The 15732-nt window shown below is 45.6% G+C and overlaps 1 protein-coding gene across 3 annotated transcripts in view; it reads left to right on the top strand.

Moving 5' to 3' along the window:
- dscama (Down syndrome cell adhesion molecule a) overlaps positions 1-13453 on the top strand; it is an 82366-nt gene extending 68913 nt beyond the window's left edge. The window contains exons 15-33 of one of the 3 annotated variants that reach the window (XM_027273835.1): positions 170-337; positions 825-895; positions 1798-2041; positions 2291-2437; positions 5335-5490; positions 5913-6046; positions 6145-6298; positions 6838-6955; positions 7041-7204; positions 7338-7436; positions 7521-7709; positions 7819-8109; positions 8889-9065; positions 9149-9179; positions 9264-9379; positions 9474-9632; positions 10266-10463; positions 10614-10916; positions 11767-13453. In XM_027273835.1, the coding sequence (XP_027129636.1) occupies positions 170-337; positions 825-895; positions 1798-2041; positions 2291-2437; positions 5335-5490; positions 5913-6046; positions 6145-6298; positions 6838-6955; positions 7041-7204; positions 7338-7436; positions 7521-7709; positions 7819-8109; positions 8889-9065; positions 9149-9179; positions 9264-9379; positions 9474-9632; positions 10266-10463; positions 10614-10916; positions 11767-12146 (3299 nt within the window). In that variant the 3' untranslated portion in view covers positions 12147-13453. The remainder of the gene's footprint in view (positions 1-169; positions 338-824; positions 896-1797; positions 2042-2290; positions 2438-5334; positions 5491-5912; positions 6047-6144; positions 6299-6837; positions 6956-7040; positions 7205-7337; positions 7437-7520; positions 7710-7818; positions 8110-8888; positions 9066-9148; positions 9180-9263; positions 9380-9473; positions 9633-10265; positions 10464-10613; positions 10917-11766) is intronic. The other 2 variants (XM_027273836.1, XM_027273837.1) reach the window with 2 other exon arrangements.
- The last annotated feature ends 2279 nt before the right edge of the window (positions 13454-15732 follow it).

Here is a 15732-nt window from a genome sequence, read left to right on the forward strand (position 1 = left end):
CGATTGGTTAAAATGTGTAAGCTTGTAGAGAATCATGATGAATTACGCCTGCATTCACTTTGTCCCAACACTGTCATGTAACACAGCCCGTCCTAATGCACTCAGCTAGATTTGACCTCTCGCCTTGACTTCAGTAACCCCAATAAACCTCGCCCTCTCCCCTCTACAGCCTCCTGGGATACCGCTCAGAAGACCAAAGATGTCTCACCACAGCTCAACCAGGCCACCATCATCGACCTGCACCCCTCCTCCACCTACAACATCCGCATGTTCGCCAAGAACCTGATCGGCAAGAGCGAGGCCAGCAACGAGCTCACCATCACCACCGACGAAGCAGGTGAGTTTCTTAACGTGACAGTGAGAGTGAATCCAAGCTGTGACAGTGAGAGTGAATCCAAGCTGTTACCGTGAACCAACAAAAACAGTGAGAAGTCATACGTGAGTGCAGGCGGTGACGAGTTGAAACGAGGCAAAGGGCCGGCTGAGTCAATTCATTAACTGTCCGGTGACATCACCACCATTGGCTCCGTTGCATTATTGAACACACGCTGACCCCCGCACTAAAAGCAGAACTTTTCAATTAGCAGCCTCAGTAGTAAATGTCACACGACGGTCAATAGACTGAGGCTGGACCCCTTCTGCAAATTAGCCCCCTCCTGTCCCTTCATCTGCTGTCTCTGCCACCCCCCCCACAGAGCACTTCACCTCACCTATAAGAGCCACCATCATTTTTGTTGAAATAGCCAGATCCAGACTCTTGACATTTGTTTTGTGGCAGTGTGCAGTTTTATAACATGCACGTGGTGTCTGTGATCTGATCTCAGCTCCGGATGGACCACCTCAGGACGTGCAGCTGGAAGCCCTCTCCTCTCAAAGCATTCGAGTCTCTTGGCGGGTAAGTTAATCCGACCCTGTTGGTTTTTAAAGGTATGTGTTAAAATTTTTGCAGCTGTCGAGGATGACGGAGCAGAAAGAACGGCGCTTTACAATTCAGCACTAATGAGTCTTTGAGTTATACATTTAACCTGCTACTGCTCAGGTTGAGCCGCTCAGCGGAAAAACAAAAGGAGCTGAGGCCTGTGCTGGTCAGCTCCCAGGTGTGACTTTTGTTTTACGTTATGAATGTAAAGCAGGATATTGCAGGAAAACAGCATGCGCGCACAGTTTGCTGTTCCTGAATAAACAGGCGTTAAAAGAAGTGTGAGTGTAGCTACAGTCTGGTAGTTCAGGTGAGATTCGACACCGTAGATCTTCCGGAGTTATTCAAATTGTGTGTAGAGAGACATACTAGTCATCTAAACATATGACGCCTCACATGATGGCATCTCTGTTTTAACGTGGGGAACTGTTCAACAGTGTCTCTTGCAGCTAAAGATTGTTTTGGCTGCAGTATGTGGCGTCTCATTTTGGGTGCCAACTGTGGTGCTTTCATTGAATTATTATACAGTGTGAGGATTATAATGCTATTCATAAGCTGTAATAGAAAAGTTAACAAGGTCGTCCTTCAGCACAGTCTGGTGTGCATTTGCATACGTGGCACACCGCATACATCCACACTTCTCTGTCTTGATAAAACTGGATACATCCTGAATGCATTCAGGTTTGTTGGATAAGTTTTATTGCCAGATACAGTCAGGGACATGGATGAAGAATAAAAGTGGGTAGACGAGGGACGCAGGAAAAGAAAACAAGTTTTCTTTAATTTGTAAAATGCAGTACTTCTGCATAAATGTAGAAACTAGCTGGGGACGCCATTGTCACCATTGTCTTCAATAACTTCTGCCGTTCCTTCGCCAGGCGCCCAAGAAGCACCTCCAGAACGGAGCCATCAGGGGCTATCAGGTGGGCTACAGGGAATACAGCTCGGGTGGGAACTACCAGTTCAGCGTGATCAGCGTGGAGACGACGGGAGATAACGCGGAAAGCTTGGTGCTGGACAACCTGAAGAAGTTCACCCAGTACGGAGTCGTGGTGCAGGCCAGCAACAGCGCCGGGACAGGGCCTTCTTCCACAGAGGTGGCTGCTACCACGCTGGAGGACGGTAAGACGAGACGGAGACGGAGCTGGGATATGATATGAAACCGATGTGAGAATATTCTGAATAAAATCTACAAAGATAATGGATGCCATATGTTTAATATCTGTACTAACAGCTGTCCTCAAGGAGGCACACGGCACGGTGTGAGAGATTTGTGAGGATATATCACAACCTAGTGGAGATCAGGGGGTGCTGCTGCATGTTGTGAGAGGACACTTTTTTCACACTGTCTCTTTCCTCTTCTCCTCTCAGTGCCCAGTCGTCCTCCAGAGAATGTCCAGGCCACCGCCACGTCTCCAGAGGTCATCTCTCTGTCCTGGCTGACCCCTCCCAAAGACGCTCTTAATGGCAATCTGCTCGGTTTCCGGGTCATCTACTGGGCCAACTTGCCTGATGGAGGTATATTTATATCTGTACACTACTTAAAAACATTGAGTGCTATGGACATGGAGTGTTTGCAGCATGCAGTGTAGATACAGGAGAGTTCAGTTGTAGTTCTCAGGGATCTGAACTGTGTTCTTGAAGTTCATTGCAGGTTTTCTGGCCACAAAGTTCAGAGAACAGATCCTACGAATAGCTCTTCATTCATACATTCATCACTAAGATATGATTACAGGTTTGCAGTGCTGTGGAGCTGTTTTTCAGTGCGTGGGTCCTCGTTTTGTTTATCTTGTGAACATGCACAAGGACACACACACACAAACACACACAGACGACACAAATCACAGTCCTACCATCTGTTTGACTCACAGCGTCGTGAACTACCACGACATGCTGCAATGTGCCCGCAAAGACGGGGAGGAAGAAGACTGGAAGGAAGTAAACACTTCGAAATCAGTTTTGCAAATGTTTTATGAGGAAGGAATATGAACACATTTGTTTTTTTGCTGAGAAAACACCACATGAAGAGTCTACCCTCAGACTCGACCAATCAGAGCAGACCTATCGCAGATTCTCACAAAGAGCCGACATATGTTGGTGTCAAACTTGCAGCACAATCAGATTATGTTCTGTTTGCAGACTGGCTGAGGTCCAGTCTTGATGCAAATCAGTGTTCATCTCTGCTGGACGTACACAGTGTGACGCTGCGTTTTTATAATGATTGTTACGGATGCTAATGAGTACGATATAACTTATAGTTACCCCGGTGTATTCTGGGTATCTGAGTAACATCCACCACTGGCCAAAAGTCTGCACGGTCCCGTGGAAGTCAGACAGCATGCCAAACCATCGTCACATGGCTGGTTTGTGTCGGAGGGATTGGTTGTGACAGCACGATTACCTTTGACCCCTGCACTGTCACATCATGTCGCCCTGCCTATAGAACACGAACACTCAGGACCTGACAGCCAGGATTAGTTTGCATGGTAACAGTCTGTAGTAAGAGCTCCAAGGGCGAACGCTCCTCAAAGTTACATTTAAATTCATTTGTAATAGACTCGTTATTCTATAATACTCAATCGCAGACAAGAACAGTTCATCATTATGAGAAGATGTGTCAGCACTGACCAGCAGAGGGAGATACAAGCCCTCTGTGATCGGGTAGTACCAGGGTTATATTGAGGTTACACTGAATCATCTCAGATGTTTGCAGGAAGCTGTATGTGAATGTACTGCTGCACATGCTGCTATGATAAATGCATTTATGTGAGTTATATAAGGCTGTAAGGTGAGTTATTAAGGGACCATATGATACTGCACATGTTTGGCACCTTTGCTTGGATAATAATAAGGGGCGGCAGTAGCTCAGTCCATTGGGACTTGGCTTGGGTGGCCGGTTCAAGTCCCACATGGACCAAAAATATGGAAAGTGGACCCCCCAACTGGGGCTGCCCATCACTCCACCATCTCTCTCCACATTTGCATGTCTATGCCCTTGTACTGCATACTGTGTGTGTCTCCGGGTTAAAATGCATCTATAAAATAGAGTGAAAAAAGAATTTCCCCATCGAGGGATTAATAAAGTATATCTTCATCTTCTTCATTACTCAAACAGAGAACCAAAAAAAGTTTGTTTTGATCAATTAAAGTTACAAGAAACCTGATTTAGAATTGTGTTGTATGAATACATGAGCTAATCGTCAAATATCAGTGGTGATGTGTTGTATGAATACATGAGCTAATCGTCAAATATCAGTGGTGATGGTTTTTAGGATTTTTCTCATGGATGTCCAGATGCAAGGACAGTGTGGGTGTTTCAGTCAGGCGTGTTGGTGCTGTGGCAAACAGTCACAGCTGCAAACTGCAGTTCAGACTTTCGATGAGCCAACAACCAGAACTAAAAACACTACAGAGCAGCTTCAACCTGACAAGAAGCCAAATGAAAAGTCGGTTTCACTTTGTAACAGTTAATATATATATATATATATATACATATCTATCGAGCCGTCACAGCTCAGTTTGTTTCATATCCAGTTCCGGTCACACAGGTCACTTGTAATAAGCTCTGGAGACGTTTAATGGTGAAAAATAGTGCCGCACTTCTAACACCTTTTATACTGTGGAGAAGTCGCCTCCTGTGAAGTCTAATTAGACTGGTCACACATCAACAGAGATGCCCAGGCGGAGACCTGTTCTCTATTTGGACCAGTTTTTTTTTCCCTCTGTGACCAAACAGAGCCAGACGGGGTGTGAACTCCACGTTTACACAGGAAATAAAGATTTAGGTTAATGAAAGAACACATAAGTTTCTGAGAGTTGGTTATAATACAACGTACGTAATAAGAGTTTCTTGTGCTCATAACCTTCCTGTTTTTTTCTGGTTTCATTCTCATATCTGGACAGTACAACTGGATATCAAACACACACCAACACAATCGTGCATAAAATGCATTTACTGCACGGTATAAACTATCTGCAGTCCCGCAAGTGCGTAGAGATGAGTATTTCAGGTGTCTTAATTGCTCGTTAAAAGCCCGAGAAGAAGAGATGCAGCTGGTCTCTGAGATCTCTGGAGAGAAGCGAACAGAGAGACAGAAAAAAAAAAAAACATTGTTAAGAAGGGATGTGAACAGAGAGCGGTGACAAAGAGAGACATCAATAATTCAGAGTGCCAATCAAGACCAGCCACCACCGCAGACCTTGGACGCAGGATTGTTTTAAACAGTGTGATTGAATATGACATAATATCCAAGGTTATGCTGCGACACCCTCGGGCCTGACATCTACTTTTATGTGTGATCTGCTGTATAATATATTGGTCACATGTTTGGACCAGTGGCAGCATATGACTGGATTATTTAAAGGCCTTTCAACCTGAAGTTCATTTCTCTCCTTTCTTGTCCTCTGTCCATCAGAGCTCGGTGAGATCAGGAATGTGACGACCTCGAAGCCCTCTCTGGAGCTGGATGGACTGGAGAAGTACACCAACTACAGCATCCAGGTGTTGGCGTTCACCAGAGCCGGAGACGGCGTTCGCAGCGAGCAGATTTACACCCGCACCAAGGAAGACGGTAGGAAGATAAAAAGGCCGCCGTCGTATTGCACTTGTCAAAGCTTGTTTTACAGATTTGCTCATACTTGTGCTGTGCTGTAAGTTCGACTCGTCGCTGTAGGGCACCGAGAAATTACAATATCATCTTTACATTAAATGGGGAAATGTCGGTTTTGCTAAATTGAGAATATTTCGCAGCAGCGAATAAACCCCTGTGGTAAAAATGAGCCAAGGAGGCATCGGGGGATTAAATATGCTTATTAAGTGGAAAGCTATAACTCTCGTGTGTAGCAGGAAGTCCTGTGGAATATGACGTTTGGCCATCTGTTATCTTGCTTTATAATCAGCCTAAAAAGCGCCATAAAAATGGTCTGCGTCATAATATTAGCTTAATGTGGGAAATATATCAACCGGATCATCTTCTTTTTTTTCCCTTTTTAGTTCCCGGTCCTCCAGCAGGTGTGAAGGCAGCAGCTGCGTCAAACTCTGTGGTGTTTGTGTCCTGGCTTCCTCCTCTCAAAGTGAACGGCATCATCAGGAAATACACCGTTTTCTGCTCCAACCCGCACCCCACGGTAACACATTCACAAGAATGTGAAAACAAAAAATCTGCACCAGACTTTATCTTTTAAGTGAGTGCTCTGATTGTCTTCCTTCCCTTCCTTTCACCCAGGTGAGCAGTGAGTTTGAAGCAGCCCCGGATGTTTTCTTCTACCGCATCCCCAACCTGAGCAGGAACCGTCAGTACAGCATCTGGGTGGTGGCTGTCACAGCTGCAGGCCGTGGAAACGCCAGTGAAATCATCACTGTCAAACCCATGGCGGAGGGTAAGGGAGCTGATCTGCACAGTCAAACTGCTGAGTAAAGCTGAATTACAGTGAATCTATACAGTAGGCAGTCAAATAAAAAACTGAGAAGTAACGTGCCTGATGGGTATAATGCACGAGATGGGATGCATAATGAAGGAAGGAAACCATGGTGCATGAAAAACTGGCTCATTCCTTGTATCTTCTTAAAAGAAGACAGGTAGGCGAGTATCATTTGAATGTAAAGAAGCCCGTGTTTGGCCCCGTCGACACTCTACATGCTTGGTGAGAGCTGATAAGCTGATTGCATATGCCGATAGACCCCTATGGTGTCCGGAGTCAGGACCCAGAGCGCCCATTAGGACGCTCACATGCTGTCTGACGTCCAGGTGATGGATGTTCTCCCTGCCCAGCTCCACTCCGCTCAGATGGAGAGAGAAACACCGTGAGCTGAAGGGTTAGAGAGTAAATGAAGGGACAAGAAATGTGAAAAAAAACTATCTGAAGTAATTTACGTGTTTGCTACTGCAGGCTTATGAAGCATGTGTGTATTTCTGCAGCTCCAGCTCGGATCCTGACCTTCAACAGGACAGTTACGACCCCCTGGATGAGGGACATCGTGCTGCCTTGTAAAGCGGTGGGTGATCCATCCCCGACCATCAAGTGGCTGAAGGAGATGTGAGTACAGTTCAAATACAAACAGCTGAATTTATCTCTTCGAAAGTTACTCTCTGTGACACTGACAACACTCTCAACCCTTCAGCAATGGGACCCCAGCACCGGTCGTGATCGACAGCCGGCGCAGTGTCCATGGTAACGGCAGCCTTGTTATTCGCACGGTGAAAGCGGAGGATTCTGGGAACTACACGTGTGTGGCCAGTAACAGCTTCGGGTCGGACAAGATCGTCCTCAACCTGCAGGTTCAAGGTAAGAAAACAGCAGCCAGTGGAACAAACGGCGTTTCTGCACCAACACCTACACGCAGGTGTTGTTTTTGAGCGTGCTGCACCTGTGGACGGGTGTTAATTCATTCACACACTCCTCTCTTTCTTTCCGTCAGTTCCACCCGATCAGCCTCGCCTCACAGTGACCAAGACAACCACCACCTCGATAACCCTCTCCTGGATCCCTGGAGACAACGGAGGCAGTTCCATAAGAGGTCAGACCGACGCGATCCTGGTTTGTTTTTCTCGTTTGTCTTCTCAGTAGAGCTCTCTCCGTTCACCGTCGTCTTCTTTTCCAGGCTACATCCTGCAGTACTCGGAGGATAACAGCGAGCAGTGGGGTAACTTTGCCATCAGTCCCAGCGAGCGCTCCTATCGGCTGGAGAACCTCAAGTGTGGCACCTGGTACAAGTTCACACTCACGGCCCAGAACGCAGTGGGACCAGGACGCATTAGTGAGATCATTGAAGCAAAGACTCATGGGAAAGGTATAAACAAACGAGGTTTATCATTTAGATTTTCTTTATCTGAGGTCACTGAACCACCAGGGTTCATTTCTACCATCTTAACACACCGAGGTTTCCTTTCCCTCTGCAGAACCTCAGTACTCCAAAGAACAGGAGCTCTTCACTAGCATCAACGCCACCCGCGTCAAGCTCAACCTGAACGGCTGGAATAACGGCGGCTGCCCCATCACCTCCTTCACCTTGGAGTACCGCGCCGTAGACTCGCCCTCGTGGACCACGGCGCAGCGCACCTCCCTCACCAAGAGCTACATCCTGTACGATCTGCAGGAGGCCACGTGGTACGAGCTGCAGATGAAGGTCTACAACAGCGCCGGCTACGCCGAGAAGAGAGTCAAGTTCGCGACGCTCAGCTATGACGGCAGTGAGTTAAACACAAAAGCGAGGGAATGATGCTGTTACCGACTCTTTTCTTTGCAGGGAACGGGAGTCTCTGAAATATCTGTCACAGCCTGCTGGAACTGGAGGAGAACTGAACCTGTATGATTCACCGGCTGCTCCACACGCAGTATAATGTGAACACTGACACTCTGGCTGTTGAATAAGTAGAGAATCAGTGATAAAAGACCTGTACCATACTGAGTCTGTCTAACAGTAGTAGTTTGAAGCAAAGAGGAACGAAACACTTTTTCTGTTAACGGCAGAGCTCGAGGCTGGAGCTGATCGAGGCCTCCTTGATGAATGGCACAATAAAAAGCACATTTCGTGCCGGCTCCGGTGGCTGTAGCTGGTCTGCGTGTTGTTTCTTATGGCACCTACTGAATGCCACCACGCAGAGTCAAATCATTTCAGCTCCCAGCTCATATTGCACCCCGGGAGCTCGGTGGCATTCTGCCTTAACCTGCTCGTGAAGACACTTCACCAGCATCCTGCAGCTGTTGAAGAGAGATCAGGCTGAGCATTTAACTATGAAGGATTTAAGTACGCTGGCATTTAAGTACAGTTTTGCAGAATGGGAACCGGGTATCACCGGCAGATCTACAAAAAGGTCAAGTGCGGATATTAAGAGTGCAGCAGCTTGTGGTGGAACCGTACGTGAATGTTAAAGTCTTTGAGCTGCTCAACTTTTACAGCAGCAAGGACACAAATGAAATAAAAAAATGAAAACAACACACATCTTAACATCGTATGACTTCTGCTCAGGTACCATCGCACCTTTGGTGAAGGCGCCCAATGTGAGCGAGGACAACCCCGGCGGCGGCGAAGGTTTGAAGATGATGGTGACCATTTCCTGCGTGTTGGTGGGCATCGTTGTGATCTTCATCGGGCTCCTGGTGCTGAGGAGGAGGAGGAGGGAGCAAAGGCTCAAGAGGCTCCGAGGTGAGATGGGAGAGGTGGTGACAGATTTTAGCTCCGATTCTCACGTCTTCCAACAAGTTAAAATGTTTCTGTTTGTTTTCCAGATGCAAAAAGTTTGGCTGAGATGCTCATGAGGTAAGAACGACCGGACACAGCACTGTTGTCTGAGGAGAACTCATTGCATCAAGGGTTTCTGATGTTTCTTTGTATGTTTCGCAGTAAAAACACACGTCCAGCAGAGCCGATAAACAAACAGCAACAGACGCTCCGCATGCACATCGACATCCCCAGAGCCCAGCTCCTCATCGAGGAGAGAGACACCATGGAGACTGTTGGTAAGCTCCCTGCCACAGTGTGTAACGTAATGTGTACGGTAACTGAACCTGGTCATCGAAGTGCTGAGCCTGGTTTTTGTTGCTGTCCCACCAGACGACAGATCCACTGTGTTACTGACTGACAACGACTTCGGGGAGACCCAGAAGCAGAAGTCGTCCACAGTCACCCACACAGTCCACTACCAGTCCCTGTCCCAGGCCACCGGACCTCTGGTGGATGTGTCCGACGCCAGACCAGGAACCAGTAAGTCCAGTACGGACGCTTTTTTTTTTTAACACTTCATAACACGTAAGATGAACGTTTGGTTTTGTTTGTTCCTGTTTCTTTCCCGGCTGTTTTTCATTTGATCCATTTGCATTTTCCCTCCATCGATGTGTCTTTTATTGTTTACCTGCAAACAGCCTGAAGAGTGTGACAGCTCAGCTCACTGTCGTATTCTTCACACTGTACACATAGATCCGGGACAGCCTTAAAGGTGGAGTTTACATGGTTACATCGCAAAGACCTCTAACAAACATGTTGAATGCATTCCCTTGTTCATTTGCAAAATATGCATGAGTACTTTAAATCCTGCAGTGTTCATGTAGCATTACACTAGTCCCACCTCCACCAGCATCCACCTGTAGACTCTACAGGTGGGGAGTGATGAGATCAGAGCCCAGATGCTTAAATTCTACATTCACACAAACTGTTTCACAGTTTCTTTAGATGTGTCATTTCTAATAGAACCCATAGTGACGATGTTTCGGCTGTTTGTTTGTTTTATTCCTGGGCATTTTGGTGGATTATATTCAGGGAATTTGTTACTCCTGTCACTGCTATCATGACCGTTTCTTTCCGTTCACCCATGTCCTGCATAAACACCCTGCGTTCTACCATTTTCAGACCCTACAGCCCGCCGCACAGCCAAAGCCGGCCCAGCTGCTCGCAACCGCTACGCCAGCCAGTGGACCCTAAACCGCCCACACCCCCCTGTCTCCTCCCACACTCTCAGCACTGACTGGAGGCTGCCCACGCCCAGAGTCGCAGGCTCTGTTGATAAGGAAAGTGACAGCTACAGCGTCAGCCCATCTCAGGATACAGGTGAGCAACACATCTGGATGTTTTATCACGCTCCTCGTCTCGTCTCTAACAACAAATCAGTTTTCTGACGCCTTTAACAAAGTTTAACATTTCTAACATTTCTAACTCTTGCCACTAATTCCTCCACTAACCCCCCCGGCCCACGTCCAGACCGAGCACGGAGCAGTATGGTGTCAACAGAGAGCGCGTCGTCCACCTACGAGGAGCTCGCCAGAGCCTACGAGCACGCCAAGATGGAGGAGCAGCTGCGCCACGCCAAATTCACCATCACCGAATGCTTCATCTCTGACACTTCCTCAGAGCAGATGACGGCAGGCACCAACGACTACACCGACAGCCTGACCTCCAGCACACCGTCCGAATCGGGCATCTGCCGCTTCACTGCTTCCCCGCCCAAGCCTCAGGACGTCAGCCGGGTCATGAACATGGCCGTGCCCAAGGCCCACAGACCGGGTGAGGCCACGCTGTCCAAGATCAGCCACAGATCTGTCTCGGCTTGAACCCTGACTTAACCTTTTTACTATAACTGTCCTTGTTTTGATGTTGATAACACTAAAACCTAAAACTTTAACTTCTTTGTCTTTGTCTAATACTGACATCCAACCATTAACTAAATCCTCGAGTGTTGCAATCAAAAACTCAGTCTGCTAACTGCTCTAAATGAGGCACTGCAACCAGAAAATCATCTTAACTGCAGCATCCGACAGTGCCAACTGATCCTCAGTCTGCTTTTGAGGATTGAATTGATTTCTCTTTCGTGTCCTTTGGGACCAGTTTCAACAAAGCAGCATGAAACAAACACAGACGTTCAGAGAAGTTGTGAAGTTGTGATGATGATTTTAAGATTAGGAGATTAGAGATTCATCCGTGCGGTGATGATTGCTGAAAGGATTCACGTGAAGCTAAATCTGAAGTGTTGTTTTGATATAAGATGTTTGTGCACGTCAGGTTTGATAGGATATTGTATGCAAAATTCTTGTTGTGCAGTTATATTACTTTATTAATTAGCAGAAAATATTCTAGTCTGGTTATGAAATTGGAATAGTCAGTAGTGAAGGTTGAGGTCGATCTTACTAGAGCATAGACACATGAAGACAGGCTGCATGTCTGAGTGATCGTGCTGAATAAACTCTTGATTTATTGCTTTGATGAGACGACAAAGCTCAGTTTTCGTCACATATGAAGGTGAGTAACAGCTCCAGGGGGAATGTTGCTCACTGATAAAAAAACAGCTATTTGATATTTTATAATGTTAATGTTTTTTTTCTGATTTCTAACTCCGTGTGTGTTTTTTTTCCTGCAGGGGGCGAGTTGGTTCACCTTCCTCCGTACCTGCGCATGGACTTCCTGTTAAACCGAGGCATGTCCTGCTCGGGGTCATCCAGGGGGACAGCTAGTGGGGAGAGAGCGGCCATGGGTCAGGCCTGTCTGGAGCCCCAGAAGAGTCGCTCGCTGAAGCGGCCATCTCGCATGGCTCCCCCAACACCCACAGAGGCCCCTCAGGCCAGCAGGGACCCAGTGGCCCAGTGGCAACCCGGCTCTGCGGCCACGCTCCCACACAGAGAGGGCTCGGAGCTGGCACAGGCCGCCAAGCTCAGCACCTCCCAGGAGTCCCTGCTGGACTCGCGAGGACATCTCAAACAGAGCAGCAACCCCTACGCAAAGTCCTACACGCTGGTATAACAGCAGGGGCACCTAGGGCGGGACTAGAACTCACTCTAACACTGGACTTAACACTCAAGTGCAGTAAACTGACTTTCACCACGCAGTTCTGTATATACGCCCCTACCCCTCCAAGGGCGGGGTCACTTTTACTAATCTCCTTTTATTTATTTCAGAGCTTTCTTTTTATCTCTTGTTTGTATTTTTCTTTTTCTTTTTTCTTCTTTTTTTTTTTTTGTTGTTTCACTTGAGAAAAAAATTCACTCATCGGAAACGACTCCAGCCGGAGCTTTGCCAAACTAATTGAGTAACGAGAGAGCATTATTTATTCTTGATTATTGTTAATTCTTTATAATTAATCAGTGATTATTAATTGTTAGTTGTCAGCTATTAATGATCATTAATTATTGATTACCAAATGATCTATTATCACACCATTACTACAATGTTTTCATAAGAACCCGGACATCTGTTTCTTTTTTTTCTTTTCTTTTTCTGTTTTTTGTTTTTCTGGAGTGGAAGATGACGATTTGGAGTCATTTTTTTCCTATGGAATATCCTTCTGAAACAATGAATGAAACTTGGGAGAAATCTTGGAATGAAAGCAATTGACACACCAGTCCAAACTTTTCAGCTGCTCTCAAATTGTTACTTTTTTTGAAGAAAAAAAAAAAAAATCTATTTCCTATGGATGCATGGGGACTGACCAATTTAAAAGACAATGAGGATTACGATCGTGACTGGACCAGCCCAGTCGAGCATTTTGTCACACTATGAAATGATCCAATGTGAAGATTTATTATTCTTATTACTATAAATATATATATAAAAAGAGAAATCACTTTTATTTGTGGATATTACAGGGAAGAATTGATTTGGTTAATAAAGTCCTTAGTCATGTTTGCACATATCTCGTTTTAATTAGGAAATGGAGTCTCTGTTGATCTTTCTGTGTCCCATTCTCTGATGGTGCAATATGAAAAAAGATATGAAAAGTATATGAAAACTATTGCTCTATACTGTACTGTAATGATGAAAATAACTATGTTGTGAGTATACTTACAGGGCCGGACACTCTCCAGCTATGTATTCAGGTGTAGTTTGCCACTGCTTGTTTGCCAGGGTGGTAAATGATGTTAGCTAGAATAGGGAGGGTTTAGAGAACTAATGGTTTGCACTTCACAACACCCCGACTCAAGTGTGTCCAGATAGATCCCCCCTACTCTCAGTGCACTAGGTAGAGTCTTCAGGGCTCTCACTCTCCTCAGTAGATTTACTGTTGCTGCATTGCAGTGATGCTCCTCTACAGGGAAAAAAAAAAAAAAAAACGTGAGACAATCCAGCAGAATCCCCCTTCAAACCAAACCTATAATGTCTATGGGAAATATCTAAAAAAAAAAAAAAAAAAAAAATGTGGATATACGTAAGAAGCTTTTTTTTTTTTTTTTTTTGTTTTTTGTTCCTGTCTACCCTGGCCCATTTCTGTTCTTTCTGTTTTCTTTGAGTTAGCCTGAAGGGAGAAGAGTTTGATCCAAAATGCTGTGAGGTCATTCTGTCAAGTTTCTATGATTAGTTTCTATGATTAACTGTCTTCATTATGATTATACATTTTAACAAGGAAAAAAAAAAAAAAAGAAAAAAATGTCACTTTTTATTTTTAACATGGGTGTTCACCATGGTGACACTGGAATAAAGAGAAACTAACACAAAGTTCAAATTTGATTAATAAAATGGCTGTTCCCCAAAGTGTCCTCCAACGGGTTTGACATGAGTGACTGGTGGTGGTTGTGGAGATGAAGCAGGGGAGACGTACGAGGGAGCAGGTCCGTCCTCTCTGGATGTTTTGGATCGTGGATTCTTCACCTAATTTTCACCACGGCTGCAGAGAGACGCCCTAAAGTCAGTCAACTGTAGCGTCTGTGCCTGCAGGTGGCAGTGTTGTAAAGAGTTGCTCACTCATCCATCCTCTTCCATTTTTTTGCAGTTTGCATTTCTGTGCTGTTTCTTTTAATTTCTAACGCAGGATGTCCAGCACAACTTCACCTTCTTCCTAAGGTGCATGTACAGAGGGGAACGTGTCTCCAGCAACACTGTGCAAAGAACTTAATTTGTCATCCAGTCTTCATTTGGGTCACCTTTGATTTCTTCCCAGTGCATGTTGGGATAAACTCCAAACGCCATTTTAACCCAGAAGACGTGAGAACTGAGCAATTTCAGACAAAGTTTCACCTCTGGCAAGTGTTTTTCCTGCACTGCTGCAGTGGCAAAGGGTAAAAACTACCCAGATAATATCAAAACATGTGTGAGAGGTAAGTAGACATCAACAAATTCAGAAAACGATGCAAATGGAAACATGTTGTGTTACGTGGGGTGTAGCTATAAACTGAAATCTGTGTCCCGGACATGACCCCTGCAAGTGGCAGCGCCTGGTCACCGACATTTATGGCACAGCTGTCAAAAGACATCCTGGGAAACGGAGGCAGCGTCATCATAGGTGGATTAAATCCATCAGTTGAAGACTCTCCTTTGATAGAAGCAGTGTAAATTTAAAATGTCACCACTTCTCGAAATGACGCCGATAGCTTCTAAATATTAATTCTAAATCACATCATAAGGCGTGTAGTCATATCATTTTGAGTGTTATAAAGATTTTCCCTCCTAAACCCGGTTAGTAATTGAAGACTTTCCAATGTGCCACTCAGGTGAGCTTCACGTCCTGCCTGCCAAATTGCTTCCATGGTCTTATATCACAAGACAGACGGGGAGGGGGCAGGTTAGCAGGAGGGCGTATCACTCAGCATGACAACTACATCTGCCATCCACCTCTGAAGTCCACGACAAATTAAGCGCGGCGACAGAGATTTACTCGCTGCCACACTCGGTGGTTAATAACTGCTGTCATAAATAAGGTTCAGACGGAGTGAATTCTTCCCTCTGATCAGCCCCGAGAAATATGAAGCTGTTAGCTGGCAGCGCCGGGGGAGAATGATTCTGAAAATGTAAAGTAATGAACACGTCTCGGTGCAGAACCGGAGCGATGAGCAGTCCAACCTTCCTGAGAGAGTTTGCAGCTGACAGTTGGCGTTGTTTATGTTTCATTCTTCGGATTCAAAGATATTTCTTTGATTGGGTTTTACGGGCAGGAGGACTTCAGTGGGTTCTTCTAGATTTGATTTAGTGCAGAGGTACAGCATGATCCGTTCCCTCTGGATAGAAATGCACATTCATTTATAGGAATCATTAACATCTTCACGACTGATCGAAGTTTATTCTTCTGCATGTTGAATATGATGATCTAACACGCCTCTCTTTATAAACAGATGCTAATGACAGAGGATACATCATCATATCTTCCTGGTGAGCTGATCCATTCAAAAAGTCTTCTTTCACACATGCATAATCAATTTAAGCATTTCATATCACCTCTTTTTTCTCTCTCTCTCTTCTTTACACTTGGCTGCTCATATTTTAAACCTCACATCCAGTTTCACTCTGGCACGACCCCCCGTCCTCCTCTGAGACTCGGATAGAGTAATAATAGAAACTCTCTCTCACTCAGAAGATAAATCGACCACCTCTTACTGTGAAGCCGCCACATTACAAGAGC

The sequence above is a fragment of the Larimichthys crocea genome, chromosome XXII (assembly GCF_000972845.2).
Source record: "Larimichthys crocea isolate SSNF chromosome XXII, L_crocea_2.0, whole genome shotgun sequence".
Lineage (NCBI taxonomy): Eukaryota > Metazoa > Chordata > Actinopteri > Sciaenidae > Larimichthys > Larimichthys crocea.